The sequence below is a fragment of the Microtus oregoni genome, unplaced genomic scaffold (assembly GCF_018167655.1).
Source record: "Microtus oregoni isolate MIOR12 unplaced genomic scaffold, Mior012 000008F_ref0000371, whole genome shotgun sequence".
Classification (NCBI taxonomy): Eukaryota; Metazoa; Chordata; class Mammalia; order Rodentia; family Cricetidae; genus Microtus; species Microtus oregoni.
Window position 1 is genome coordinate 43,476,366 of NW_024543067.1, and position 27,853 is coordinate 43,504,218.

General features: G+C 43.4%; 1 protein-coding gene across 2 annotated transcripts in view; it reads right to left on the reverse strand.

The window, feature by feature from the left end:
- Jam3 (junctional adhesion molecule 3) overlaps positions 1 to 27,853 on the reverse strand; it is a 56,743-nt gene that overhangs the window by 4,913 nt on the left and 23,977 nt on the right. Inside the window, exons 1-3 of one of the 2 annotated variants that reach the window (XM_041657041.1) lie at positions 6,714 to 6,753; positions 3,802 to 3,867; positions 2,974 to 3,087 (exon numbers count right to left, since the gene is read on the reverse strand). In XM_041657041.1, the coding sequence (XP_041512975.1) occupies positions 2,974 to 3,087; positions 3,802 to 3,867; positions 6,714 to 6,738 (205 nt within the window). In that variant the 5' untranslated portion in view covers positions 6,739 to 6,753. Of the gene's footprint in view, positions 1 to 2,973; positions 3,088 to 3,801; positions 3,868 to 6,713; positions 6,754 to 27,853 lie in introns of those variants that run through there. The other variant, XM_041657040.1, reaches the window with a different exon arrangement.

Below are 27,853 nucleotides of genomic sequence, written 5' to 3' on the forward strand. Positions count from 1 at the left end.
AGACAGGTGATCACAAGTGTTGGTAAGACTCCAGGGGTAAGGTGGGGGTTGACATTGCTAGTGAAAATGTAAAACAGTGAAGCCAGGGTTGGGTAGATGGCTAGGTGGCTAAGAACATTCATGTTACTTTTGCAGAGGATCCAGGTTTGGTTCGCAGCAACCACATGGTGGCTCACAACCATCCACACACAACTCCAGTTCCAAGGGAGCCAATGCTCTCTTCTGTCCTCTGTGCACCCAGCACACAGATCTTGTACACAGATATGCTTGCAGACAAAATACTTAGACACCAAAAATAAAATCTTTAAAGACAAAAAGGCACCACTTTGGAAAGCAGTCTGACAGTTTCTTCAAAAACTCATCGTGCAGCTACCGTATGATCTGTATGTATGTATGTCTGTACACCAGGTGTACATGAGTGCAGAATACTGACAGCCAACATGTGAAAGTAGCTAACTACACACATATCCGCTGATGAATGGACAAAATAACATAGTAACCACACAGTGAACACTGACTCAGCCACCAAAGGGAACAAAGTTCTGATCCACATTATAGGTGGATGAGTTCTGAAAGTACTATGCTAAGTGAAAGAAGCCAAGAACAAAAGGATAATGTCCCCTTTATATGAAGTCTCCAAAAGGGATGCAGAGAGACAGAGTAGACAGAGGGCTGCTAAGGGGTGAGGGAAGGGTCCTGACTGTTCGCGGGCATGGCTTTCTTTCTTGGCTACAGAAAGTTTCTGGGATTGGACAGGGTGGTGGTTCCATACCTATGTGCCTATGACAACTTCAAGGGGGACAGATCTAACTTGTGCTTTGGACACAGTCCTACACCAAAGCATAAGATGAGTCCTGCCTCCAACCTGGTTCTTTGTGGTTGATGTTCATTGTAGTAGCCATTGCTATGACTAAGAGTCCATAAAGGAAAGCTGCTATTGTTTGTGATGCAAGGGATGCTTAGGGCCTTGTGCATGCTGATCAGTGGTCCATCACTCTGCCCACCCACACCCCTTGCTCTAGGGAAATAGGAAGTTTTCTTTCCATCTTTCAGGTTTACTTTGTTATTGTATGTATATGTGTGTGGGTATGTGCAGGTATAAGGGCAGTGTCTTCCGAGTACAGAAGAGGATGTCGGATACCCGGAAGCTGAAGCTAAGACCGCCTTGAGTGGTGCTAGGAACTAAGCTCAGGTCCTCTGCAACAGTACATACTCAAAACAACTCAATCGTCTCTCCAGCCCCCAGAATACATTGGGTTTTTATGGTTTTAGTAAGATTGGAGTTCTTCAGACTTACTTATACTTTATGTATGGATGTTTTGTCTACATCACACGTGCATGGCCTGTGGAGGCCAGAAGAAGGCATCAGATCCCCTGGAGTTGTGAACCTTCAAAGGGTACTATTACTGGGATACACATTCCGCCCTTGGATGTTGTTGGGTTTTGGCCTTTTTTTTCCCCCTCTTCAGTCCTAGAGATTGAATTCAGGGTTTATGAATGCTGGGCACACACTACACCACTGAGCTACAGTTGTAGTCAACAAACTATTTCTAGGAGCATCTAAATCCTGATAACACGTAGAACTCAAATCACAGAGACTATGATTTCCCTAAAATTGAACAGACCCACACTGGACCTCCTATTTATTTCTTCCCTCAGTGTGAGAAGGAAAATGACATCCTACTATGTGTTGCCTCTGTATAAAGCCCATCAGAGGTGCAAGAAGCCTGTTTCCCGGACTTCTCTAAGTGCCTTAACAGGTCTTTTCCAGCCCCTTGAGGCAGGAGGGTGGCCAGGCCCCACCCTACAGAAAAAAAGCCCAACATCAGAACATAGAAATCCCACCAATCCCTGAGCTTGTCCCAAGATCAGACAGTCCACAAAAATCCCTCCAATCCCAGGCCACCCTGGAAAGCTCCACCCACCAAGAAACCCTACATAATGCCCAGTTCTCTGCTACTTCTCTTCAGAGCAAAGGTAGTTAACAATCCCGCTGTGCTTTTCCCAGTAAATCTCTTATGTGAAGTTTGTTGTGCGGTGTGACTTTATGGCATTCCCTGGCTCCTCACTGCCAGAATCCCCTTCCTCTCAGAGCTGTAACACTTAAGCTCCCCACTGACCCAACGCCACCTCCTTCAGCAGTACCAAGTCCTAGCAATTCTACCCTTGCCACGTCTGTAGCTCAGCTCAGCCCCTGTGAACAACCCCATCCACCAGACTGCAAAGGAAACCTAATATACTACGATCCTGTTCTCAGTCTTGTTATCTCCAATCTCTTTTCACCTGAGTCTTCAAAGCGTACGAGCACGTGGCTTCTCCTAGCACCTTTGATGAGTATTATCTACTGTCCTGGTTTGTCTGACAGCCAGAACACCTCATGTCTTCCTCTTTTCCCTCTCTGGCTGCAGCTCTTCTCATCGGCAACGGTCTTCCTGGCTTCTGTGTGTCCATATGCAGCATCCTTTCCCGCCACCACATCTCTGACCATTGTCTCGTTACCCGGCACTCTGCAGCCTACTGTCCAGATGCCTGGCCCTCATTCTCCTCCTCCTTCTCGACATCCCATGGCAGTTTATGTTAGTCCCGCCAGCCAATGGAGGGAGACCCCAGCCCTCCACACCGGACAGTGCAGCTCTGTGATGACCCTTTTGTCACTTGCTCACACTTTATCTGCCATGGGCCATAACAACAAGGCTAAGGAAGCTGTTCGCTGTGACTTCTCAGACAGGTAGACAGGTAGGTTGTGCAGAGATTAGATGCCTTTACTAATGAGCTGCTACTGTTCAATCTGCATCTTAAAGGTACAGAGAGGCTCAAAATATCAATGCTAAAGTTGAAATTTTCACAAGAAAATCAGAATAGTCCTAAATGCGGGTGCAGGTTAGCAGTCTTGGGCAAATCTCTGCTATGAATAAATTCCAAAGCCTGTGGACAAAAGCAAAGTGAGTAGCCCAGTGGACGATGGGTTCGTACCTTGAATCTTGTTGTTGAAATACACATATGAGGTTTGACCACCTTGGATTTTCTTCCATTCAATCCTAGGGTCATTTGTCTGTGATTCCGTAATGATACAAGACAGTTCCACACCTAATGAGCAGTGGGAGAAAAAGTATAAGCTTAATTTTCCCAAGATTCTGAGATGATTTTTTTTTTGCCGTAAAAATTAGTGAGGATTACACTATAGGGAATACACCTTTCTTTAAAGACGCTGAATCTATGATATGCGATTTCTTTGTTGTACAGGCACAGTGATAGGCAGGAGACAGATGGCACCAAACATAAACCAAGGAGTACACACTAATCTACTCATACACAATAGCCATCCTGAGCATTCTTCACCATAACATGTAGGGGAGTAGGGGCTGGAGGGGTGGTCCAGTGGTTAAGAGCACTTACTGCTCTTGCAGAGAGCAGTTCAATGTCCAGTACACAGCTACCTGGAACTCCAGCTCCTAGAGATCCAAGGCCCCCTTCTGGCCTCTGCAGCCTCCCCCCAACATGTGCACAGACAGACACACAGTCACAAATAAAATAAATATCTTTTTAAATGATAATAGGTTGGGTATGATAGTGGACACTTTTAATCCTAGCACTTGGAAGGCAGAGGCAGGCAGGTAGGTCTCTGTGAGTTCCAGGCCAGCCAGGGCTAAACAGTGAAATCCTGTCTAAAACAAACAAATGTATAAATAAATTAAATTAATTTAATTAAATAATCATAATAGAGGAACAGGTATTGGGTTGGCTGCAGAACTACACAATGTCCACCAGGGGGCCCATTCCGCTCTGTTTATTTGTACTTACTTTCAAATTCATGTACAACTGGGTTTCGGTTGCTGGACTTGAGATCCACTGCCTCTATCAAGCAGCCTGAAGGGGAAAGCAAAAGTAAAATTAGATACTCTACAGCCCCAACACAGCAAGGAACACTGGGTGGAGGCCACAGCTTTTCCTTCCATGTAGATGTGGATGTCTGCCACAACGTACAGGGGATGGAAAATACATCCTAACCAGTCTCTTAGAGACAACCATAAGTGATGCTTTCCTTTCAGTATGCCCTCTGGAGGAACCAAGAGAAAGAGAAAGAGAAGTCTCTTTAAGCCGGCTTTCCTTCTCCATCCCAGACAAAGCCCTTAGAATGCTAAAGCCTTTCCAAGCACTTTTTTATCGATGCTTTGCCATCTCTCATAGACTGTGGGCCTCTACCATTCCTTCCCTGCCTTTCCTTTTCCTCTAAGTACCAAGTCCTATATAAAGGCAATCTTGATGGCACAGCACGGTTAAAAAAACCATGACCTGAAGCCTCCGCTTCAGGATGGCCACATCCCTCTTTGGCACAGTGATCAGCCAACTCAGAGTCTGCCTTACTGTATGTTCATCTAGCCCAGTGCATCTAGTACATGGAGAGGTTCACACCAAACTTCAGTGACGTGAGAGAGGTACCAGTACAGTGGTTTCCATGCAGCTGAGTTTGTAGATCTGATGGAATGAAGATATGCTGCTTCCATGGTCTCAACATTTTCCAACCAATCTCGCGGAGATAATAAACCACCTATATGCTGTCCTTCAGCTGCTAGCCTCTAAGAAAAGTTGTCACTCCCCAAGAGTGTTTTGACATAGAAATGTTTACTGATGCTTCAGGATACTGGCTTACTCTGTGGCTTAAAGACAGTGATATGAGCTGGTAAGAGTTTAGACTGCAGAATTACAAATCTTGGACCTATACAATGATTCTGACATGTGTTCGCTTCCTTATTTACTGGGAATTCACTCCCATTTTAGCAAAAGTCAGGAAGGGTTGAATAAAAGGTGGTGGAAAGCAGAATCAGAATATACCTGAGCTGCTGTTACTTCTATGGAAGGCTGCAGAACCAAGACACCTGAAGATAACCTGGTTTGGGGTAACCACGAGCTGCCCTTTCTGAGGGTCAGCAGAAAATACTGCAAGTATAACACTATTTCTCCTCCAATCTGAAGGCTCCCAGTGGCTCATGAGTGGGGAGTAACGTGATGCACTGCCAAGCCCACCCAAGTTCCTTCTAATGGTTCTTTTGGTATGGTTGCTCTGACTTAGACGACAAACTAAAATTGGTTTTGAGGGATTGAGACCTCCTAAAGATGACCACAGAGTCTCCTGAGGTGACTCTAAGAGCCTGCACAACTAATTCAGTCCCTTTTATAATGAATATGAATTAAAGTATGAAAGTGAGGTAGATCGCTGAGAGTCACAAGAAGCTAGAGAAAGGCAGAGTATAATGAGATGGAGAGATTTATCAGTGTAGTGTAAACACCAGAGCAGACAACAGCATGAACTCCAGGACTGCTCTTTAGGCACCGAGGTGGCTACAGGCCAACAGATATGTGTGCCTACCATAAACCTCTATTTCTCATAATCTAAGAGAATATAAGGCAAGAGTTTTGAAAGTGGAAACCATCAGCTGTATATGACTCTAGAGAGCTAACTTGCATCCTCGATGCTTTCAAGACAAGCACCTGATTGACCAAATTCCCTCTCTAGCCTACATTTTTTTTTTCCGAGACAGGGTTTCTCTGTAGTTTTTGGTTCCTGTCTTGGAACTAGCTCTTGTAGACCAGGCTGGCCTCGAACTCACAGAGATCTGCCTGCCTCTGCCTCCCGAGTGCTGGGATTAAAGGCGTGCGCCACCACCGCCCGGCTTCTAGCCTACATTTTATTTTTAAATGGCACTTAGTATCTTAGGTTGGGTTTAACATTTCTATAATAAAACCCTATGACCAAAACAACTTAGGAAAGGAAGGGTTTATTTCATCTTACAAATCCTTTCACACGTCGTCATTGAGGGAAGTCAAGGCAGGAACTGAAGCAGAAGCCATGGAGGGATGCTGTTTACTGGATTCTTCCTCATGGCTTGCTCGCCTGTTCTTCTTATATGCCTCTGGACCACCTGCACAGGGTCCCACAGTGGGCTGGGCCCTCCCATAGCAATCACTAATCAAGAAAATTCTCCCACAGACTTGCTACTATGGCCTGATATAAGCCTCTCTATGGTTAGTGGTATAGAGGCCTCAGAGACACTCAGATCAACACAGCCACTGCCATTGCTCTTAGCTGTCCACTAATTAGATGTAAGACACTTGATAAAGACACCACTAGCTCTGGATGCAGAATATAGAGAAAGCAACTCAAACTATCAACTCAAACTCACCAGGAAACTAGCTTAAACTGTACCAGAAGGTGCCAAGCAGGGTGCTAAGGAGAAAAGACACCAACAGTTTGACTAAGTTGCTGGGCACTGTGTGCTACAATACTGACCTCCTGTAAGATATGGCCACTGGTATGATAATGGCATGACTGTTATGGGAGTAACCTGCTCCACGGGAGGTGTTTTGTGCTAATACTATACACCTAGTCAAAGGCTTATGACTTGGAAATCCCACAGCTGTTCTTTTGCTAAATGACCATGTTGTCAAACTACTTTCTATAGATTTTTGTTCATGGCCATGGATTTCTACTGCTCTCAACCTTGGACAGAGAAGCTTCTTCTTGCAGTGGACAGTTACTAATGCATAGACTTTGTACTTGGCCCAAGTGCCAAGTACAAAGAATTATGAATGCTCAGCTATGCATGCATCATCTGTATTAACGTCACACCATCCAAAGCTCAGGGAACTTCACAAACTGGGGTGGGAAGAACATAAACACCAGCGGCTGGAGAAGAGAGATGTGAAGTGCTCACCGTTGGATACGACATGGCTTTGCATTCACGGAGTCACAGCAGCTGTGGTTACTGGCACAAGACCCGTACAAGATCAAGCCAGTCAACATTCCAATCTGGACGAGGAAGGGCCCAAGGCCCCATTCTTAGTAAAGGAAGTGTTGGCAGTTGATGGCACCTGAGAGAAAAAGAGTCAAACTTCCTTTGGGGATACAGCTGCTCATGTCCCAAGGGATGACTACACCCTCGTGTGGATATGGAGAGCACTAATTTGACTCAGGGTTATTAATAACAAAAAGAGGACATGAAGCTGCAAGAGAACTAGTGTAGGGGAACAGGGTGTGGTGTTGGAAGGTGGTCGTGACATATGGATGTAATCGAAATACCTTGTATAAATGTGTGACATTTTCAAAAAATAAAAAATTACCTTAAAACAATTCAATAAAAAGAAAGCAATGAAGCACCAGGCCTGTGATTCAGCACCAGGAGGTGTGAGGCTGGAGGATCAAGGATTTGAGGTCAGACTATAATACATGGAAAATTCGGGACCAATTGGGGCTACAGAATGAGACCTTGTCTCAAAAAAGAGGAGTGAAGGAGGGATGATAAATGTCTGGAAACCCCCTATCTATAATCTATCTATTTATTTCCCAAAAGCTACAATGGTCCAGAGGCAAGGATATCCTAGATGCACCAGACACAGGGAACCGGTAACACAATGAGAGCAAGCCAGAGAAAAGTTGGCATCCTTAAGTCTGAGCAGAGCAAAAGCAGCTGAGCAGGTCAGCAGACCTCGGGTCACTTCCTCGTGTTCATATCCTCTGGTTAAGAAGCTAACTCCAAAAAACACCAGCATTCCATCCTTCTGGACATTATACCCACAAGCAGAATTTGTGCTTTTTCCTGAAAAGAGTCAGGGGAAGGTATGTCACATGAAAATCTGCCAGCCATGGAGTCTAAAATTCCACATACGAGGAGCCTGTCAGCAGTGTGCAGAGCAGACAGACCAGGAATAAGACCTAAGCTTACAGACAGCAGCATTTTGACAGGCACCAACTAGGATGGTTTGCTTCTTGTAGATAAGGTGACTATTCTGCTAAAGGAAATTACCATCCTGCTGCAGACTGAAACTTACTGTAAAGAAATAAACAAGCAGACACTGGTCCCCTCCCCCCGTACTTTGACAGGCGATGGAGCAGGGCAAGGATGCATACAGTGCTGCTGGGATTCTAATGAGCTGCACATCTGTGCAGCACTGGGACTAGCTAACAACACGTTCTCAATACTGACTCCACCTCCTGGTATCCTTGAGTTTAAAGGTACGGCACGTACTTCCAGGCAGGGGAAAAGAGCCTAGAGACATCAGTGACAACAAGGACAGTCAAGACTACAGGCCAGGAGTTTTGGACTTGTCATTCCTACTTCCTTATTTATTTTATATATTTTCTTGTAGAAAACATACTGCTAAAATCCACTCGGAAATAGACAGCAACAGATACATGTAAACAGAGATTTTATACTAAAAGGAAAACATAAATTAGACCTTGAAGTCTAAATTGATAGACCATTGTTTTACTGAGACCTTTTTTTAGATGAGTTTGCAGGGAAGTGCCCTTAAAAAGGCTTTGGGATGATGTGCAGTTGGCACCGTCATCTTCAACCCAACACCTCTTCCTCCTGCTGAAGACATGGAACTAAGTTAAGGGGGAGTGCAGGGAACCCACAAGATACGGCTGATAAGGGAAGGGAGGAAATGCGGGTGCGTTGATGTTCACAACGCCCTTCCTCGTTGCCAGAGCACCTCAAGCTGCGTGTTCTTGGCTTCCCCTTCCCTTTCCTCATCTGGAACAATCGTAGAGCTGTGGAAAACAACTGCAGTTTCCTCCCTCGGTGCTGGAAGACTTAGAGATTCTGCCAGGGTCTGGGGATAGAATGGGGGGCAAGACACACGGTGACCCTTCTTCACTCGTTTAAAGTTCTGATCAAGTCTAAGCAAGACTCAGAAAGACAGCACGTTTTCTCTCTTATGCAGCTACACAAACGCATGTGTGCACGCGCATGCACACACGACATTGGAAAAAGTCTAAAGAGGCGAGAAGAGGAAACAGGGCAAAAGGAAAAAGAAAATAGTGTATATTTTCTCATATATATGAGAGGAGGAAATGTCAGAAGCAGGAGGGCTATTGGGGATGGAAAGGGATGAGGTGAGGGAAAGCAGGAGAAGGGGCAAATATGAGCAAGGTACAATGACAATGCACGTATGAAAATATCATGGTGACACCGGCTATGCTAACTAAAATAGTTGATTTTATGAGGCGATTTTAAAAGAACCATTGCCCAACTGCCCCTGGTTCCTTGGAATGTACACAGCTTGAGGTCTCACGGAGCATGCCTGGAGCCACTATACGCAGTGCTACCTGGAAAGCCTTGAGCAGTCACGCAGCTGCGCTCAGAAACTGCCTGCTGCCCGGCACGGCGATGCCCATGCTTCCTCTTACCATCCCAGAGAGTTGCTGGCTATAAAATACTTCTAGGACCTCAAGCAAAGCCACCCAACAATGTAAAATATGACAAAAGTCGACTTAAAGCGAAGTGGGAGATACTGAGCTTCAGCCCACACACAGCGCAGCAGAGGGCGGCTCACTCTGGCTGGGTGTCCCGGGAGCTGCAGTGAAGGTCCAGACTCAACAGCCCACATTAACACTGCTCAAAATCCAATGAAACTATGCATCTCTTTTTGTCCACTTTTTTTTATTTTTCTTTTTTGAAGTTAAAGTCATATAAACAGTAGACCAGATCGACTGACTCACAAGTAAAATGCTACAATAACAAGAGATAAAAGGGTTCTATCTTTAACAGTGGCTATTATTTACCTACAGGGCCAGCAAAAGAGAAAATCAATAATCTTGGCTTTTCATGTAAATTCCATTAACTGGGATTTATATTCAGTACTATAAAACAAGATAAAAAATTTTCTTTTAAAAATATTTCCATCTACAGTATGTTGTTGGCTAAAAACTAGTTTATGTGTGACTAGCTCACGAAGGATTTATATTTAGCCTTCTGACATTCTGTTCACTTTGTCTCCTGCTCAAAAGAAACTTTGCCCTAACCAGGACTCAAGCGCACAGCGCTGTGGGACTGCAGGCCCACTGGGGCTCAAGTCTAAATATAAAGCGGTCGCACAGGCTCTGCCGTCAACATTAACTACATGTTTACTGATCAAAACAGGACGCTTGCTTATACTTGCTCAGCAAAATCCACCTTATATAAAAGGTTTCTTGTTGTTGTTGTTCTCATTTTTTTAGGTTTTTTTTTTTAAGTAAAAAGCATCCTTTCAACAATTTCACAGCTTATTCTTCAACTTTCAAGGAATTTAAGGACAAGAATCGAGGGAGAAAGGACACAAAACACTACTGTCCAGAACTATTCGCCTACATACAGCAGACTATAAATCATTCAAAACAGGTGCTGGCCACAGCACAGCTGGATGAATCCCTGCCCGTGCTCGCCCACTGTGATCAAGGCCAAGCTAAATGTCAGCAGAATCAAACAGACCCTGAGAGATAAAGTATAAGCCTGGCTGGTGCTGCACATGGGAGCGCAGGGCAGGACAAAAATGGGTTTTAGGTCAGTTTGGGCTATAGCAAGGCCCTGTCTTAAAAATAATAAATAAAAATAAATAAATTTTAAAAGGCCAAGCCAAACATGATGGGATTAAAAAATAAATCATAAATCTGGCTTGGATATTTAATTTTATGTGTCAACTTGGAGGGTGTTTTTGTATAGCATTACTATTTAAATTGTGGAACTCTGGATTCTGTGGTATCATTAGATCTTATCCTAAAATCGGCTGCAGAGCTAAATAGAATTAAAAAGTGTCCTCCCGATAGGAAAGGGAGTTCTTCAGCAAAATGTCTTTGGACTTGGTGGCACCACTGTCTCTCCAGAGTCACCAGGCTGCAGGGCCACATCAGAAATTCTGAATATGTCAGCTTTCATATTCTCACAAGACAATCCCTTAGCATACCTCTTCTCCTGAGATATGTTCTCTGAAGAATGCTGCCATACCAATGCTCTGGCTGTGGTACTTCTTAAAAAAGAACACTGTATGAGATTCCACAGTACTTATGCTCAGAAGAATTCTTCAATGGAAACTCAGAGTGCCAAGTCTGAGCATCGGCTTCTGACACCTCCATGTTAAGTTAGTAGGAAACCTTCAGATGAGGTGCTGCTTCTATTTGATTCCACTGTCTCCCATCTCAAGTCACCAAAGATTTGTTTTTTTGAAAAAAAAATTTATTTTTAATTATATGCCTATGTTAGGGTGGAGGGACCACAGAATGGAGAGGGGTGGACGGTATACAGGATACATTCAGAGTCTAAAAGATGCCACTAGAGTTACAGGTGACTGTGAGTCACCTGATGTGGATGTTGAATGCCAAACTCAGGTTCTCTGTAAGAGGAGGATGCATTCTTGATTGCTGAGCCATCTCTCCAGCCCCACCATCAAATATTGGTTGACTGGCTGATTGATTTCTTCCTTCCTTCCTTTCTTTCTTTTAAAGAGACAGGGTTTCTCTGTGTACCCCTGGAACTCGTTCTGTAGACCAGGCTAGCCTCAAACTCACAGAGATCCACCTGCCTCTCTGCCTCTACCTCTTGAGTGTTGGGATTAAAGGTTTACACCACCACTACTCAGCTTCATCAAAGATTTTTTTAAGAAAAACATGATTAATATGAAAATAGTAAAACTCTGTCTAGCAATGCCCATGGTAGACTTAGCATGTCAGAAATAACTGTCCTGGAAGAAGTGGCCCCTCTCCTCTCCTTTCTCTAACGCGTAGCTCTACACATTGTAAGAAGATCCGGGATGTGTAGAGGGAGAAGTGAGCAGTGTATGCACAGAAGCTGTGGGAAAAGACCAATAGAACAGGGGACAGCCGGGCTACAGTCTTCAGTTCCAAACTGCCATGCAACATGATGGCCTTCACACTCCATCTGCACCCAGGCTCTTCCAGGAAGAACGAAGGAGAGATGAAGAGCAAAGAAGATCCAGGAAAGGAGCAGGAATGGAGAAAAAGGCAGAGTGGACAGAGGAGGAAGGGAAAGAGTGACCTAGGATAACAGCATCACATCTTTTTCTAAGCCTGGTCTAACTGGTTAATGATTTATTTTTTCTTTTTTCTTTTTTTTTTTTTTTTTTTTTGATTTTCGAGACAGGGTTTCTCTGTAGCTTTGGAGCCTGTCCTGGAACTAGCTCTGTAGACCAGGCTGGTCTCGAACTCACAGAGATCCGCCTGCCTATGCCTCCCGAGTGCTGGGATTAAAGGCGTGCGCCACCATTGCCCAGCTTTGATTTATTTTTTCTTAATCATTCAAAAAGTATACAACCAAGAGAGCTAGGCGGCATCCCTGTTTTGCTTACCATGAGTTTAGCTTTGCTCTGAAATAGCAATGGAATCGTAACACACTTGGTAGAGAGACTTGGCTGGTCACTGTGTTCGTACAAACCCAACACTGTCACCTTTCTAAAAGCAGCCTAATCAGACCTAGCGAGTACTGTTCTTGGCTCGAGAGCTTAGACACATACAATTCTCTGATCTTTTTCCATGAGACTCATCTTGGAGGTGCTGAGGCATGACAAGCAGTTATGACTAAATACACAACATGTGTCAAGGCACATTCTTATCCTGTAAAACACCTCATCTGCAAATACATCAGCCCTAACATTTGCCCTGAGTGGAGACCTTGGCACAAAGCCACTCTCTGTGTGAGCCCAGTCCTGTAAACACTGTTTGCATCTCATTACAAGTGCTGGTATCAGAATTCCAAGACAAAAATATGCGCTCTGTGTGCTACAAAGAATAATTCAAAGTTAATATTTCCATTTTAACTGCACACATTCCACAATGGTCTTCCATCTTGTTTACACTCTCCAGACCCTCTCTGTCTCGGTAGCCTCAGGAGGTGTATGGAAACAGCCTTCGTGTTGCAATCAAAAGCAGTGGAGAACCATGGTCCTACTTTAGAATTTGAATGGAATAGCCGTTTCATGGCTCCCAGAATGAAGATGGTAAGATAATTCAACCAGCCACGGACTACTGTTGAGAGGGATGAGAGTTTATTCCATTGTCATAGCAACAAGAAACATTCAAGCTGCAGGACTTTCAGCTTTCTTTTAACATAACATGTTAAAAGAAAAATAAACATGGTATAAAGTTATCCAGTATAACTGAAATGTTAAAGGATGGGGAAAATTAAGAGTGATCTTTATTAGAAGGGAAGGAAGAGAGAGAGAGAGAGAGAGAGAGAGAGAGAGAGAGAGAGAGAGAGAAAGAAGTTAGTTTAGCTTCAGGTCAGTTCCACCAACACAGAACAAGAATATATACAACCAAGTCTATTACAGGAAAATCTTTTCTAACTCATGACCACTGACTCATATTCTTACAGATAAAGCAATTTACTTTTATTTTTCTTTCCTCAATGAATAAGAAAAATATTCAAACCAGCTAGCCGCACTCTTCATTTGTGTATTATCTGTGGCTGCCTTCACTCCTAAGCAGCAGTGATGAGGAAGTGTGAGACTTCTCCCAGGTGATAAGACTAAGATGCTCAACAACTGAGCTGTAAACGAAAGCCACAGCACGACACCACTGGACACCGACAAGAATGGCCAAAGCTAAAAAGACTGACCACAACTGTTGACACAGACATCAAACATTTGATTTCGCCAGTGAAAATATAAAGCAATTTGGAGAACTGTCCTGCAAAACTGCAATATATTCCTACTTTTCCAGCCATACTACTCTTACATACAAAAGAGAAGGAAATTATATCCAGAGCAAAGTGTGTGTGTGTGTGTGTGTGTGTGTATCACTAAGAACCTGAAATGATGCAAATGCTCGTCAATCTAAAGAGCAAACAATTGCCACTGTTTCACGCAATCCTGCTATGCACTGAGAAGAAAGGGTGAACGCAGAGGCACACAGATGAAGCTCAAAATAATTATGGTAGGTGAAAAAAGTCTGGTCAAGAGCACATCAGGTTTAGTCAGCTATGTAAGATTGCAGAAAACAAGGGCTGGAGAGAAGGCTCAGTGGTTAAGAGCACACAGTGTTCTTACTGGGGACTAGAGTTCAATTCCCAGCGCCCACACTGGTGGCTCACAGACATCTGTAACTCTAGCTCCAGGAACTCTGGTGGCCTCTTCTGGTTTCTGTAAACACTGCACTCATGGACACAAATCCATACACAGACACTGACACATATATACACATAATTTAAAAACTGTAATGAAATAAAATCCTTTTAAAAACTATGGAAATCCAAACCAGTATACATACAATAAGTATTTGTGTAGTGCCAAAGCAGAACAGGGCACAGTGAGGAAGGGGTGGGATTACAAGGGGCTCTCGTGGGCGATGCATATGTCCCTGAGGAGACAACTGCACATGGTACAATACCCATAGGGACAGCTAACCGGGGGAATGTCCACTGGGAAGCATCAGGAGACAGGGGCTATTGTCACTATTTTTAATGAGGTTGCAAGGCCTTTCATATATGCTGTTTATTAAATTAGATACTTAAAATACAGTTTATCAGAAAGCAACTATACCAAACTCCAAACCCAAAAGATAGCACTGATTATAAACCAATTAAAACAGTCACTGGAAGAAAAGTACGGAAGGAACATAACCATGTCCTCCTGGGAAAGAATTAGGGACTAGAAATGTCTTTGTCCCCTTTACATCCTTCCTGTATCCCCCAGGTTGGCCTCCTATCCAACACACACCTATTTTTAAGTCAACTACAGAAGATACCAATGAAAGGTCAAACACTTTCCTTTTTATCATGCTTCTGGGCAATCCTAAGGAAAAGAAATGGGTGAATAAAATCAGTTTCTAAAAATCAGGCAGAGATGTAGCATTAACCCAGCATACATGAGGCCCAAGTTTGATCTGCAGCACAAAAGAAAGTAATGGAGGGGAGGGGAGGAGAAGAATGGGAAAACAGCTTCTCTGAGAAAGCAATCCATCTCCTGGCAACATTCTCATCACAGGAGAACAATTTCAAATGAGCTGTATAAATCAGCATGGATACACAGGCCTCAAAGCCCAGCACTGTAGAAGCTGAGGCAGGAAAGACACTACAATTCTGAAGTCAACCTGGGCTACATAGTGAGATCCTGGCCAACCAGGGCAACATAGGAGGACCATGTCTCAGCAAAGCAAAAAAAAAAAAAAAAAAAAAAAAAAAAAAAAAAATCCAAAAACAACCACCACAAATGCCCCACCCCCCAAAAAAGCTTCATGTTCAGCCTCAGAATAGAAACTTGCTTCAAATCAGACAGTCTAAGCTACTATATTTATGTGTGTACATCAATTACATATTCGCATATAGAATTCCCTGGAGTGCTTGTTCTGAGCCAACCACAACAATTCTAAACAACTTTTGTTCTCCTCCTCCCCACCCCAAGTCAGGGTTTCTCTCTGTAGCTTTGGAGACTGTCCTGGAACTCACTCTGTTGTCTAGGCTGGCCTCGAACTCATGGAGATCCACCTGCCTCTGCCTCCCAAGTGCTGGGATTAAAGTGTGTGCCACCACCCAGCTTCCTAAACAACTTTTATATTCCCCTCAACTATCCTAAGAGATGGGTGCTGTGATCACCCGAATTTCTGACAAGGAAACTGGTCATGTAGCCACTGAGTGCAGCAGGCGAAGGAGAGAAACCTAACAGGGCCTCCAGTCATGTGCAGGCAGAACACATGTTCTACAAAGTTACAACAATCCGCCTGCACACAGTACAAGGTGTTAACAGACATCTTCAACATGAGAAAGGAAGGTCGGAGGATGAAATCCCTGTCTCCTGAAAGGACCACAGCAACAGATTGGTACTAAAGAAAACTTAATATGCTGCCTTCTGTGTAACGGGCAGGAGCTGGAGTGGCCCAGAGCTGCTGAATAAACCACTTACAAGGTCATTAGCAAAGCACTCCAGCCAAGGGCACTTGAAAGAGAGCACTCTGTCTGGTCACCTCTAAGCCATCAGAGCTAGTACAGGAATTAGCATATAATAGGGGCTCATAATTGTTTTGCTGTTGAATCTTGAGAAGTAAATGTTCCACTAACAGCAACTGACACTGTGGTTCTGAAACTGTACTGTCTGGGCTGATAAGAGTCCCGCAATTTACCATACTGTTTGGGTGTTATTGTTTCTTATTTGTGAAATACTGAAAGCAGGGCCTAGCTCATGAAGTAATTGATATAATTAAGTGTCGCATATAAATGACTTATAAAAATTGCTGGTACGTAGCAAGTACTCAATAAAAACTGAAATAAAAAGTCAGCAGAGTAATATGATCAGTCTTCTTCTCGAGCCAGTGAGAAATGCTGCTGAAGCAGACAGAAAATCTTACCCAAAGAACACTATCCCAACAGAAGCACGAGGAAGCTCGCTTATTTTCTAGTTTACTCAGGCTGCTGCCTGGTTCCACAGAAAAAGGAACAGCTTATCCAAACTGGGACAAACCTAAATTCCTGACCTCTTGAGTCACACCCCAATGTTCTCAACATTTAGTATAAAGTTATTTCATCTTTTCTGGGGAAATGGTAAACAAACAAACAAAATCAGCAAGTGGGTGAAGAGATGGCTCAGTGACTGAGAGCACAACATTCTCTCACAGAGGATCAGAGTTCAATTCCCAGCACCCACATAACCAGGTTCCATGGGATTTCCACCTCCTCTGACCTCTGCAGATATTATGCTCATGCCCATGTATACAACCCCCCATCATACACACACACACAGACACACACATACACAGACACACACATACACACACAGATACACACACACACACAGACACACACATACACAGACACACACATACACAGACACACACATACACACACATATACATACATACACACAGACACAGACACACACACACACACACTGTCCAATATTTTAAGACTTTTAGAACCTCAGCTATAGAGGGAGGGTCAGAGAAATACTCCCACACAAGTCAGACTGTTGAGATCATTCATGGGTGACACAAAGGTAGCTGGGCCACCACAAAGTCCCTGGGCAACTTCTAGCTCTTCAGGACTTGAGAGTCCACCAGGAGAATTCTGCATGAACAAATAGCATAAAGGCTATACCCCTAAGAACGCCCACCCACTCACAGGCTACACTACTCTAGAGTTCCCCTGTACCAACTGTTTTCCTCTTGGCTAACCTCAGGGAGGTTTTTTGAGCATTTTGTGAGCCCTGCAGCCAGCCTCCCCTAACTACAAAAGAATGTCAATAAACCTTCTTGAGGGTCTCCTTAGAGTGGCCACAGCCATCATGATTCCAGAGCAGCTGCCAAGTTCAGCACAAGCTAACAGAACCCTGACCAAAGAAAGACACGATAGCTGAATGAACACTCTGGTCTTCCCCTTAGCCAGTCAAGGATTCTACTTAACCATGCTCCATGGAATACTCAGTGTTCCCCAGTGCAGGGCACTTACTACAGAATCAGGGTGAAAGCCACATTTTAATTTGCACTGAAAGGATGAGGCCACATTAATTTGGCATTGCACGAAGTGGTATTTGTGAAGCCCACACTGAGGCATGCTGGTAGCTGCTCTTGACTGTTCTACTTTAAAGGAAAAGTGTGGAGCGGCAATGTGTTTACACTGCCGCCTGTCAGGGGCATCATGGGCCTTAATTACAAGCATCGCCAAGCACAGCAGCACGCTGACCACTTACACTGAGCACAGTTTATTGTACAGAGGCATCAAACATCCCTGGGATTCTGGAAAATTAATGTTAAGCTCAGTTCATTCACTGTCTTGCTCAAAAGATATTTACTTAAAAGCTAAGTGTTTGATAAGGAAGTGGTGTGATATCGTGGAGCTTGGCTTCTGCTTACCAGCTGTCCTGACTTGGATCCTAACCTCTCCTAATGTGGAAGACTTGAATGATTATAATGCTTCCTTTCCTCAGACAACAAAAAATTGTGGGGCTCCTCTTTCCCACTCAGGCCACCAGGTCAAGAGGGGAAAGAGATGGAACAGCAGAAAGAGACAGATGAGCACGAACGGAGATAGCCCTCCAGAAGACAGATTTCAGAGAATCAGCTTGATTTTATTCCAGAGTGAAAGGAGTCTACAGGACTGGAGAGTCTGGACACAAACCTAATTTGCATTAAATGGCAGGCTCCCATCACAAGGCTTAGTACGTGGAGGTAGGAGGTAGGGTCCCATAGCAGAGGTCGGTGCCAAGGGTCAAGGTGAAGATGAATCAGGCAGCTGGTTTAGAGGCCGCTTCTAGAAAAGGTCAGTCCTCCAGGCCCAGGGACGCCCTCCAGATAAGGGCAAGTGGAGAGCAGGAGGCTTTACTGGGGGAAGGAGCTCCATGCTACCCAGCTATTGAGATAAGCTGCTAGGCCGCGTGGAGGCTGCGATCTCTGACCAGACAACAATGTACTCCAACAAATAATAAATAAGATAACACATACAGAGTGCAGTGCCCCGCGTGCCAAGAGCATTTGGCTTATGCTAGCCATTATTACTATACTGGAGGATGATTTTATAGGATGATTTATATCAACAATGTACAAGTTCAATACTGACCTCAACGAACTTACTATATCATCTGGGAAATAGGATTCTTCGTGTATAAATAAAAGTCTGGGCATTTGTAAGAAGTATTGACCAGAAAGTGAGTCAAGCTAAGCGGTAGCGCCCTGTCTATAATCCCACCACGTGGGAAGTGGAGGCAGGATTAAAAGGGTCAGGAGTTCAAAGCCATCCAGAGCTATACAGTAAGAGGTTACCGTCATCTGCACGAGACCCAGTCTAAAATACAATACACACATACAGAGTCACACACACACACACACACACACACACACACTGGGGGGTGGGGGGACAGAGTTGGGGAGGGGGAGAAAGAATATGAACGTGAATGTCTAATTATGAACTTTTAAATCTGCTATCACTCATTTAATTTTTATCTCTCCAAAGGGTTTTCCTCACCATCTGGGCCATCAATTAAAGCAGGTCTGAAAAGCCTTCATAATTTTCCTATATCACACCTCCTCCTCACCAAGAGAAGCTCTGTGGGTGGAAAGCAACAGAGAACACTATACGTCATGCACAAAGCAAACACTCTCCAGAAGATACATGGGCCTCCCAGGAGAGCCAAGAGACTTGTTCGCATCAGAATAAAAACATAAGATCCTTTTTTTAGGGCACAGATAACAACTACTTTTTTAGGTGGGGGAGAGGGATTAACTTCAAGTACTTTTATCAGAAGTGTCTGATTCCTCACATAACCAGAAAAACAAATCCCAGAATTTATACGGAAACACAAAAGATCACAGGAAGCCAAAACAATCCTCAGTATAAAGAACAGTATCACAACACTTGACCTCAAATTATACTACAGAACTATAGGGACAGAGGTAGCATGGTAAACCACAAAAACAGACATGAAGACCAAGGAACAATATTGTGTGATATTTAGATTGCATTCTGATCCTCCCAAGACTGACAATAAAGTTTGTTTTGAATTGAGGGAGGAGCTAGCTACTAGCTGACCAAAATTAACCATAGAGGTTTTTGAAGACTGAGGACACAAACACAGGAAGTAGTAGGACAGGGCTAATGGAGGGTCTCAGTCTTTTGGATGGAGGGACAAAGAGATAGGAGGTCACTGGTGGCTTCTCCACCACTTCTCTGATCATTCAGATTCTTACCATGATATTTGACTCCCAAGATTTTATTGATAAAGAATAATTAGATAAACACATCAGAACAAAATACAAGCCTATAAATAAACCTACACAGCTACAGCAACCTAATTTTAACAAAACTGTCAAAAACATACACTTAGCACAGTAAAGAGAACTGGCTGATCTTCCAGAGGACCTGGATTCACTTCCTAGAACAGACATGGCTCACAACCATTTTTAACTCCAGTTCCTGTGGGCACCAGGCACACATGTTTGCACATGGTGCACAGTCATACATGAAGGTAAAATAACCATACGCATAAAAAAATCAAAAGACTTTAAAAATTTTAATCATACACTGGCAAAAGGCAATCTATCCAACAGAGTGCTTGCAAAATTGGATATGTACCCTCAGAAGAGTGAAAGTAAACCTATTCTCTTCACCCACATGAAACTCAATTCAAAATAGAACAAAGACCTTAACTTAAAACCTAAAACTACTAAAGGAAAATGTTATCAAACTTGAGGTCAACAGTCTGTACTCTAAGCAGCGGAATTCTGGCACCTGTCCCAAATAAGCCACTTTTAATAATATAGTTAATAATAAAAACCAGAAAAATGAGGTTTATTCAATGCGACCTCATGGGAAGCGGGACAGAGAGATCCTGAGTGCTGCCTCCATCCATCTTTACTAGGGGACAAGGGTTTGCACATCCAAGCAGGTCCAGTCCAGCACACCTGGCCACCACTGACCATTTCGTTATCTGGCTTCAGCCGCATCCTGTGAAGTGGTCTAAGCTGTAGATCTGTTTCCTGAGAACAAGTTCCCTGTGGCAGGTGCTTTTCCTTCTGCCAGAATGAGATTCCTGAGGACATTCCCATTTCCTGGGGTCTACTGTTAAGTGTCTATTTAGCAAACATTGATGAGGATGTGGGAAAGAGGAGCATTGATGGAGAGAGTAAAAACCGGGGCGGCCACTATGTAATGTGTATGATTCTTCAAAAACTAATAATAGAGCCAGGCGGTGGTGGCGCACACCTTTAATCCCAGCACTCGGGAGGCAGAGGCAGGCGGATCTCTGTGAGTTCGAGGCCAGCCTGGTCTACAAGAGCTAGTTCCAGGACAGGAACCAAAAGCTACAGAGAAACCCTGTCTCGAAAAATCAAAAAAAAAAAAAAACTAATAATAGAACTATCACATGACCCAACTATACTAGTTTGGGCATGTACCAAAGGCTTCTATGTCCTATCACAAAGACAGAGGACATTCATTCTTATTGTTCCTCTGTTCACAACATTAAGGAAATATATTCACCATACATGTCAATCAATAGGTGACTGGATAATAAAAAATGTGGTGTATATATTCAATGGACTTTTATTCAGTCAAAAAGAAAAATGAAATGAAAATTTCAAGAAAATGAATAGACCTGAGAAGGATTTATTAAGGGAAGTGACCCAAACTCAAAACACATGAGTATGAGCTTCTAATTTTTCTATACAAGCATTTATGCAGAAGTGGGTGTGAGAAGAAGCCATGAAATTAGAGAAGGAACTATGAGATGGGAAGTGAGAAGGAGTATAAAGAAAGAGGAAAACCAAGTGTGGTGCTGTGCACGCCTTTAATCCCAGCACACGAGACAGAGGCAGGTGGATCTCTGAGTTCTAGGCTAGCCTGGTAAAGTTCCAGGACAGCAGGACAGCTAGGGCTACATAGTGAGATCCTATCTCAAAAAGAAAGAGACAGAAAGAGAGACAGACAGTGGCAGAGAGAGAGAAAGAGAGAGAGAGAGAGAGAGAGAGAGAGAGAGAGAGAGAGAGATTTATTTAAAAGAAACGAAGAGGGGTGAGCTGTCTGCAGTTCTTTGTCTGGGGTGGGGCCCCTTGAGATTTCCCCTTCCACATTAGCATGTATATTGGTGCTGTCATTGTTCAGGTCTTCCAGCATTCACATTACTAAGGGGTCATCAATACACCTTCCTTCTCATTTCTAAGAGACAAAAATCTCAACAACAGTCTTCTTGTTCCTGTGGCTCTTATAATCTTTCTGACCCCTCTTCCCAATGTCCCTGAGCCTTAGGTGCAGGAGTTGTGCTGCAGATGTACCTGCTGGGCGTGGGCACCCCACATCAGCTGACCAGTTTGGGTTTTCTCTAAGGAGCTCCATCTGCAAAGAGAAGTTTCTCTGAAGAAAGGTGAGCGCTACACTCACCTGTGGGTGTAAGGTTAAGTTTTAGCATACAGTTAGGAATTATGCTGGTCTAGCAAGGTGGCAGTAGTAGGTTCTCCCATAAGACGTATAAACTTACTAGCTTCAGGTAGTTGCCTGTGTTTCCAGTACTAGGCATGGTTTTCCTCTTGTTAAGGAGGGAAGCCTTTAATCCAATTAGAGAACTGTTGGCTGCTGCCAAGATATAAGCATCACTGTTTCACCTCAGGGACTGCCTGCCTTGCTGGTCATTAGTGTGGTTCACAGCTGGGTAGGACTGCAGACTGCTTCCCTCCCTTGGCAGATTGCATTGCACCTTCTGGTACTATGAAAGCTAGACCTCAGGAAGTTCTGAGGACTTTCGGTCAAGACCCACACAAATAAATCTTCAGGGATGAGCCCTTAACTTATTATTCAATACCAAGTGAACAGCCCTGAAATCCTATAAACACTAGCAACACTAAATAGACTCAGCAGGTTGAATTTAAATATTTATATACATACATACATACATACATAAAAATATATGCATATACATAAACACATGCATGCACACACACACATATGAATAACCATGAATTTGAAAGGACTGGGGGAATAGGAGGGGTTGGAGGCAGAAAAGGGAAGGAGGAAAACAATGCAGTTATATTTTAATAAAAAATTATTTTAAAAAAGAGGTGAGGAGTATAATATATGTGGAATAAAGGCAGAATGAGGACTGCTGGGGGAAATGGCACAAGGACTGGATGGGGATAAGGAGCTATGGGGTAGGATCAACCCATGAAGTATAAAAATGTTCCGTAGAATCTGTTTCTGTACATGTTCCTCAAAATCGAAAAAAATCCTTATCTGAACAATTTATCTAATAGTTTTCATGAGACAGTTAAGGTGATAAGAGTACATTTCTGAGGCTGGAAAAGTGGCTCGGCAGTGAGAAGCACTGGCTGCTCTGCAAAGGAGCCGGGCTTGGTTCCCAGAACCCATAGGGCAGCTCACAAACATCTCTAACTCCAGCTCCAGAGGATCCAACGCCCTCTTCTGGCCTCTGTGGACTTCTACATGCATGTGACACAGAGAAACTCACACATGCACACACATACAGATAAAAATGATATTTTTAAATAATGTATTTCTGTCAACCATGGCAGCACATGCCTGTAATCCCCACACAGGAGAGACCAAGGTGCGAGGATCAGTGTAATTTCAAGCTGGTCCACATAAGAGGTTCCAGGCCAGCCAGGACTACGTGGTAGTTATGACTCATTCTCAAACAAACAAACAAAAAAGGAAACTGGTCAGATAGTTCCATAAGCAAAGTGCTTTGCGATGCAAAGATGAGGACCTGTGTTCAAATCCCAGCACCCATTTAAACAAACCAGGCATTCTAATTCACGTCTATAATATCAGCTCTGGGGAGGGGGATATAAGAAGATCATCAGGGCTCCCTGACCTGTCTGCCTAGTGAAATTGGTACACCCCAGACACTAGTAAGAAACTGTTTCAAAAAACCAAGATGGAAAGCCAGGTGTAGTGGTACATGCCTTTAAATCTAGCCCTCCAGAGGCTGAGATGGTAGATCTCTCAGTCTGCGGCCATCCTGGTCTACAGAGTGAGTTCAGGCCAGCCAAGACTATATAGTGAAACCCTGTCTCAGCAATCAAAATGGAAGGCTCCCAAAAAATGGAGGTCGACCTCTGGCCACCACAATGTGACAGTATACCTTCACACTTGTGCTGCCACATGCACGTGACGACAAACAATAACACGTTTCTATCTTTATATCCATTGACCTGCCTTCTGATAAAGATACTCTAACAATTCCGGCAGAAACGAAGGAATTCTAAAGAGATGCTGTGTCTCCTAATCTGACTATCAGACTATTGATGCAAGGGACCCCAAAAAAAATAGAAATTTCCCCAAGAACCTCATGCTGAGAGAAAGGAAAGGTGCCAGCCAGGGGGGGATCTTGTCTCCCCAAAACAGTTTTCACACCTTTCTAACAAATGACAGCCCACCTTGCAGTGTAAGATTGAAGCCCAAACAATGATGGGCAAGTGGTGGAGGGACCACACTTGGACCAGGACTGCTTAGATGGACACATCCTTCGCCCTCTACTTAAACATTGATTTCACTTAAGGACCTGAAGACACACATGGGAAGTTTGCTGGATCCTTTTGTCCCTGTGGTGGTTTTAATAAGAATGGCCCCCACAGGTCATTTGAATGTTTGGTTCCTAGTTGGTGTAACTGTTTTAGGAAGGATTAGAGGTGTGGCCTTCTATAACTGTTTTAGGAAGGGTTGGAAGTATGGCCTTCTTGAAGGAGGTGTGTCACTGGGCAGGGGTTTTGTAGTAATATGAGTGGCGGGGCTGCGTCCCCAGCACCATGGCTGCCTGCTAGCTTATGCCTCGAAATAATTACATGGACACTGTATTCTTTTAAACACTGCTTGGCCCATTATATCTAGCCTCTTCTCGGCTAACTCTCGTACCTAGACTAGCCCATTTCTAATAATGTGTGTAGCACCGAGGTGCGCTTACCAGGAAGATTCTAGCCTATGTCCATCCTGGAGAGGGGAGCATGGTGTCTCTGAGCTCACTTCTTCTTCCTCCCAGCATTCTGTTCTGTTTACTCCACCCACCTATGTTCTAACCTATCAGGGCAAGCAGTTTCTTTATTAATTAACCAATGACCTTCCTCCATCATTTCCCCTTTTTCTGTTTAAACAAAAAAGGAAGGCTTTAACTTTAACATAGCAAAATTACATATAACAAAACAGTTATCAAGTAAAAATTACAATATTTACATCTATCTTATCTTTATCATAACAAAGGAAAACAACTATCTATTCTTCAACTGCATCAAAGACTCCAGAAGGATATAAAATTACCTAAGTAAACAAGAAATAAGCAACTTTCAAAACTCTAGAAATGACAGAGACATTTTGCTGCCTGAACAGTCACCCAAAGTTCCTCTGTACCGTCGGGGCATCCATCTTCGGCCTACAGGCCCATAGTATCCAGAGACGTTTCCATGAAGCAGGAAATTTCAAAGGCAGTTCAGTCACTATCTGCTGTGTCCTGCCGAATGTCTCACAGACTCCTTCATGAATCAGGAACCCCAAAAGATCATCTCACCTTTAGGCAAGTTCAGTAGTACTCTCTCTGCGGGTTCTCTGTGTCCAGTTTATGCAATAGTCCAGGCAAAAGCAGTTTCTTGCCCAAATGGCTATCAAACTCCATAAAGAGCCTCTTCGATGCCCAGCTTCCTTTTGAAGTAGATTGGTGCTGCCAGGAGCAGACGTGTCTCATTGTCATGAAAAACCCTAAGTTATTAAAACATTTAAAATGCCATATTCTATAATCTTTGAAAAATATGAAGAATGCCTAACTAAAATATATCTATGTACAGCTAGAAAATCTTAACTAACATGACTACAAACTTGACTATTATGATTATCTATTAACAACCCATATACATTACATTTTAAGTGAACTACACAATCACAATACCTTAATCAAGATAAGAAATACATAAACATATAATAAAAATTGACCTTAAATCTCTATCAATAAAGCAAAATCTATATTAATGCAAATTATTCATATCTATATCATATTCCCCCTTTAAATGTAAAACAACATTTATAAACAATTTTTGGGAATATGGGCACAGTTATTTCTCTCCAAACTGCTTCCTGCTGAATGGGGGCATCGTTAATTAGGTCTTTCACGGTATAACCTGTGTGCTAGTTTCATCTCAGTTGGCAATTGAGCGAAGCAATTTTCTGAAGATGTTCATAGCAACCCTTCAGGAGGGCGTGGTCCATCTACCATATCGGAATAGAAGAAATGAACAGGGTCTCATCCTCTGTGAAAACAAAATAAGAAACTCCTTTCCAAAGCATCACGTCCTTAGATCCAAATTTCAAAGTCAAGGCATTTTCAAAATATCTATGTTGGATTAGTTCTGCAGCATTTATAAACAAATATCTTTTAGCAGCTGTTGCTCTTTCCTCAGCATTCAAACAATTCAAACAGAGCATAATAGCATACAGTATCAAAATTTTCTGTGTATTTTCCATCTTTGTGCGTTATATTTTAACCTCTATTTTGTTTATTTTTTGCTTTTTGAGACAGGTTCTCTGTATCTTTGACCTGGAATAACTCTGTAGACCAGGCTGTCCTTGAACTCTCAGAGGTCTGCCTGTCTCTGCCTCCCAGGCATTGGGATTAAAGGTGTACGCTACTACACCTTGAACTCACAGAGATCTGTTTGTCTCTGCCTTCTAGGCACTGGGATTAAAGGCGTGTGCTACCACACCTTGAAGTCACAGAGGTCAATCTCCCTCTGCCTCCCAAGTGTTGGGATTAAAGGTGTGTACTACCACACCCAACTACCCTCTTTCTTCCTTTTTTTACTTTTAAGAACTTTTAACTTTTAGCTTGCATATATTTTTAACACACTGTAAACCATTTAGAAATTTTCTTTGTCTTTGAATCTCTCTTTACTGTATATCTCTCTTTTTCTGACCACATGAGTAATTTACCAAGCAGTATCAGAATATCAGTAGGACTAAAACCATGGCTTTGACGGCTGGATCCAGCCCATTCCTTAACTTTCCAGCCTCATGGCTGAGGTACTGGCTGTAGCCATGTTTACTGCCACAACTCTATGGCATTTCAAGGTCCCTGCCAGCAAGTAAGTTGCAGCTTTATGTCCACAGACAACACTCAAGTCCTCTCTCTGTAGTCGGCCCTCCTGCCTCAAACAGTCAGAATTTGCCCTGGCAGAATTGCCTAGAAAATCGGCATTTTAAAACAGCACAACTTTTTTCCTGCTATGGCTGAAAACAAACAAGCATTCAGTCAGCTTTTATCAACACCATTTAAATGTTTCATGGCAGGACCTCTTAAGAGCTACAGGGTTTTGCAGCTGAAGCTGAGTCAGGAAGCCTCTCTTAGATGAGAGCGCTTGCTTGCCTCTAGCAAGCAGAGTAGACCCGAGAAATTGTTGCTACCAAGAAAACATGCTTTACACTTTCCCAAGCTTTCTCAGGCTTTCAGTGGATTCAGTTGCCCCACGTTGGGCGCCATTTTGTAGTAATATGAGCGGCGGGGCTGCGTCCCCAGCACCCTGGCTGCCTGCTAGCATATGCCTCGAAATAATTACATGGACACTGTATTCTTTTAAACACTGCTTGGCCCATTATATCTAGCCTCTTCTCGGCTAACTCTCGCACCTGGACTAGCCCATTTCTAATAATGTGTGTAGCACCGAGGTGCGCTTACCAGGAAGATTCTAGCCTATGTCCATCCTGGGTCAGAGCTTCATCACGTGTGCCTCAGAGAGCAGAGCTATCGTGTCTGCCCAGGAGAGGGGAGCATGGCGTCTCTGAGCTCACTTCCTCTTCCTCCCAGCATTCTGTTCTGTTTACTCCACCCACCTATGTTCTAACCTATCAGGGCAAGCAGTTTCTTTATTTAATTAACCAATGACCTTCCTCCATCACAGGGGGAGCTTTGGAGTCTTCAGAAGCCCATGGCAGACCCAGTCTGGCTCTCTTTCTGCCACGTTTCTATGGATCAGATGTGAGCTCTTAGTTACTGCTCCAGCACCATGCCTGCCAGTCTGCATGCACCATGCTCCCTGCCATGATGATCATGAAACTGCAAGCAAGCCCCCAACTAAATGCTTTCTTTTATAAGTTGCCTTAGTCATGGTGTCTCTCTACAGCTAGAAAAGCAACTAAGACAGTCCCTCTTCCCTATGTGGCCACACTGGATAAATATTCTTCTGTTCCCAAACTTTTTTTTCTTTTGTTTTTTTTTTCAAGACAGGATTTCTCTGTGTAACAGCTCTGGCTATCTTAGAACTCACTTTGTAGAACACGTTGGCCTTTAACTCACAGATATCCACCTGCCTCTGCTTCCCAATTGCTGGGATTGAAGGCGTGTGCCACCATCATCCAATTCTGTTCTCCACTTTTAGTTTGGCTTTTTAAATTGATGTACCAAGGAATGATGGCCAGCCCTCACTTGGGACACAGGTTGTAATGCCAAGTTCAATAACAACTTTCCATATCATGTGATTAACTTTTATCAATGAATTATAATCTTACAGACACTAGTGCAAAAAATAGCACAATGATTTATAAATATATTTAGGGGAGCACTGAAAAATCTCTACTGGAAAAAGAAAAGTAAAAGAACATAAATCAGGAAATTA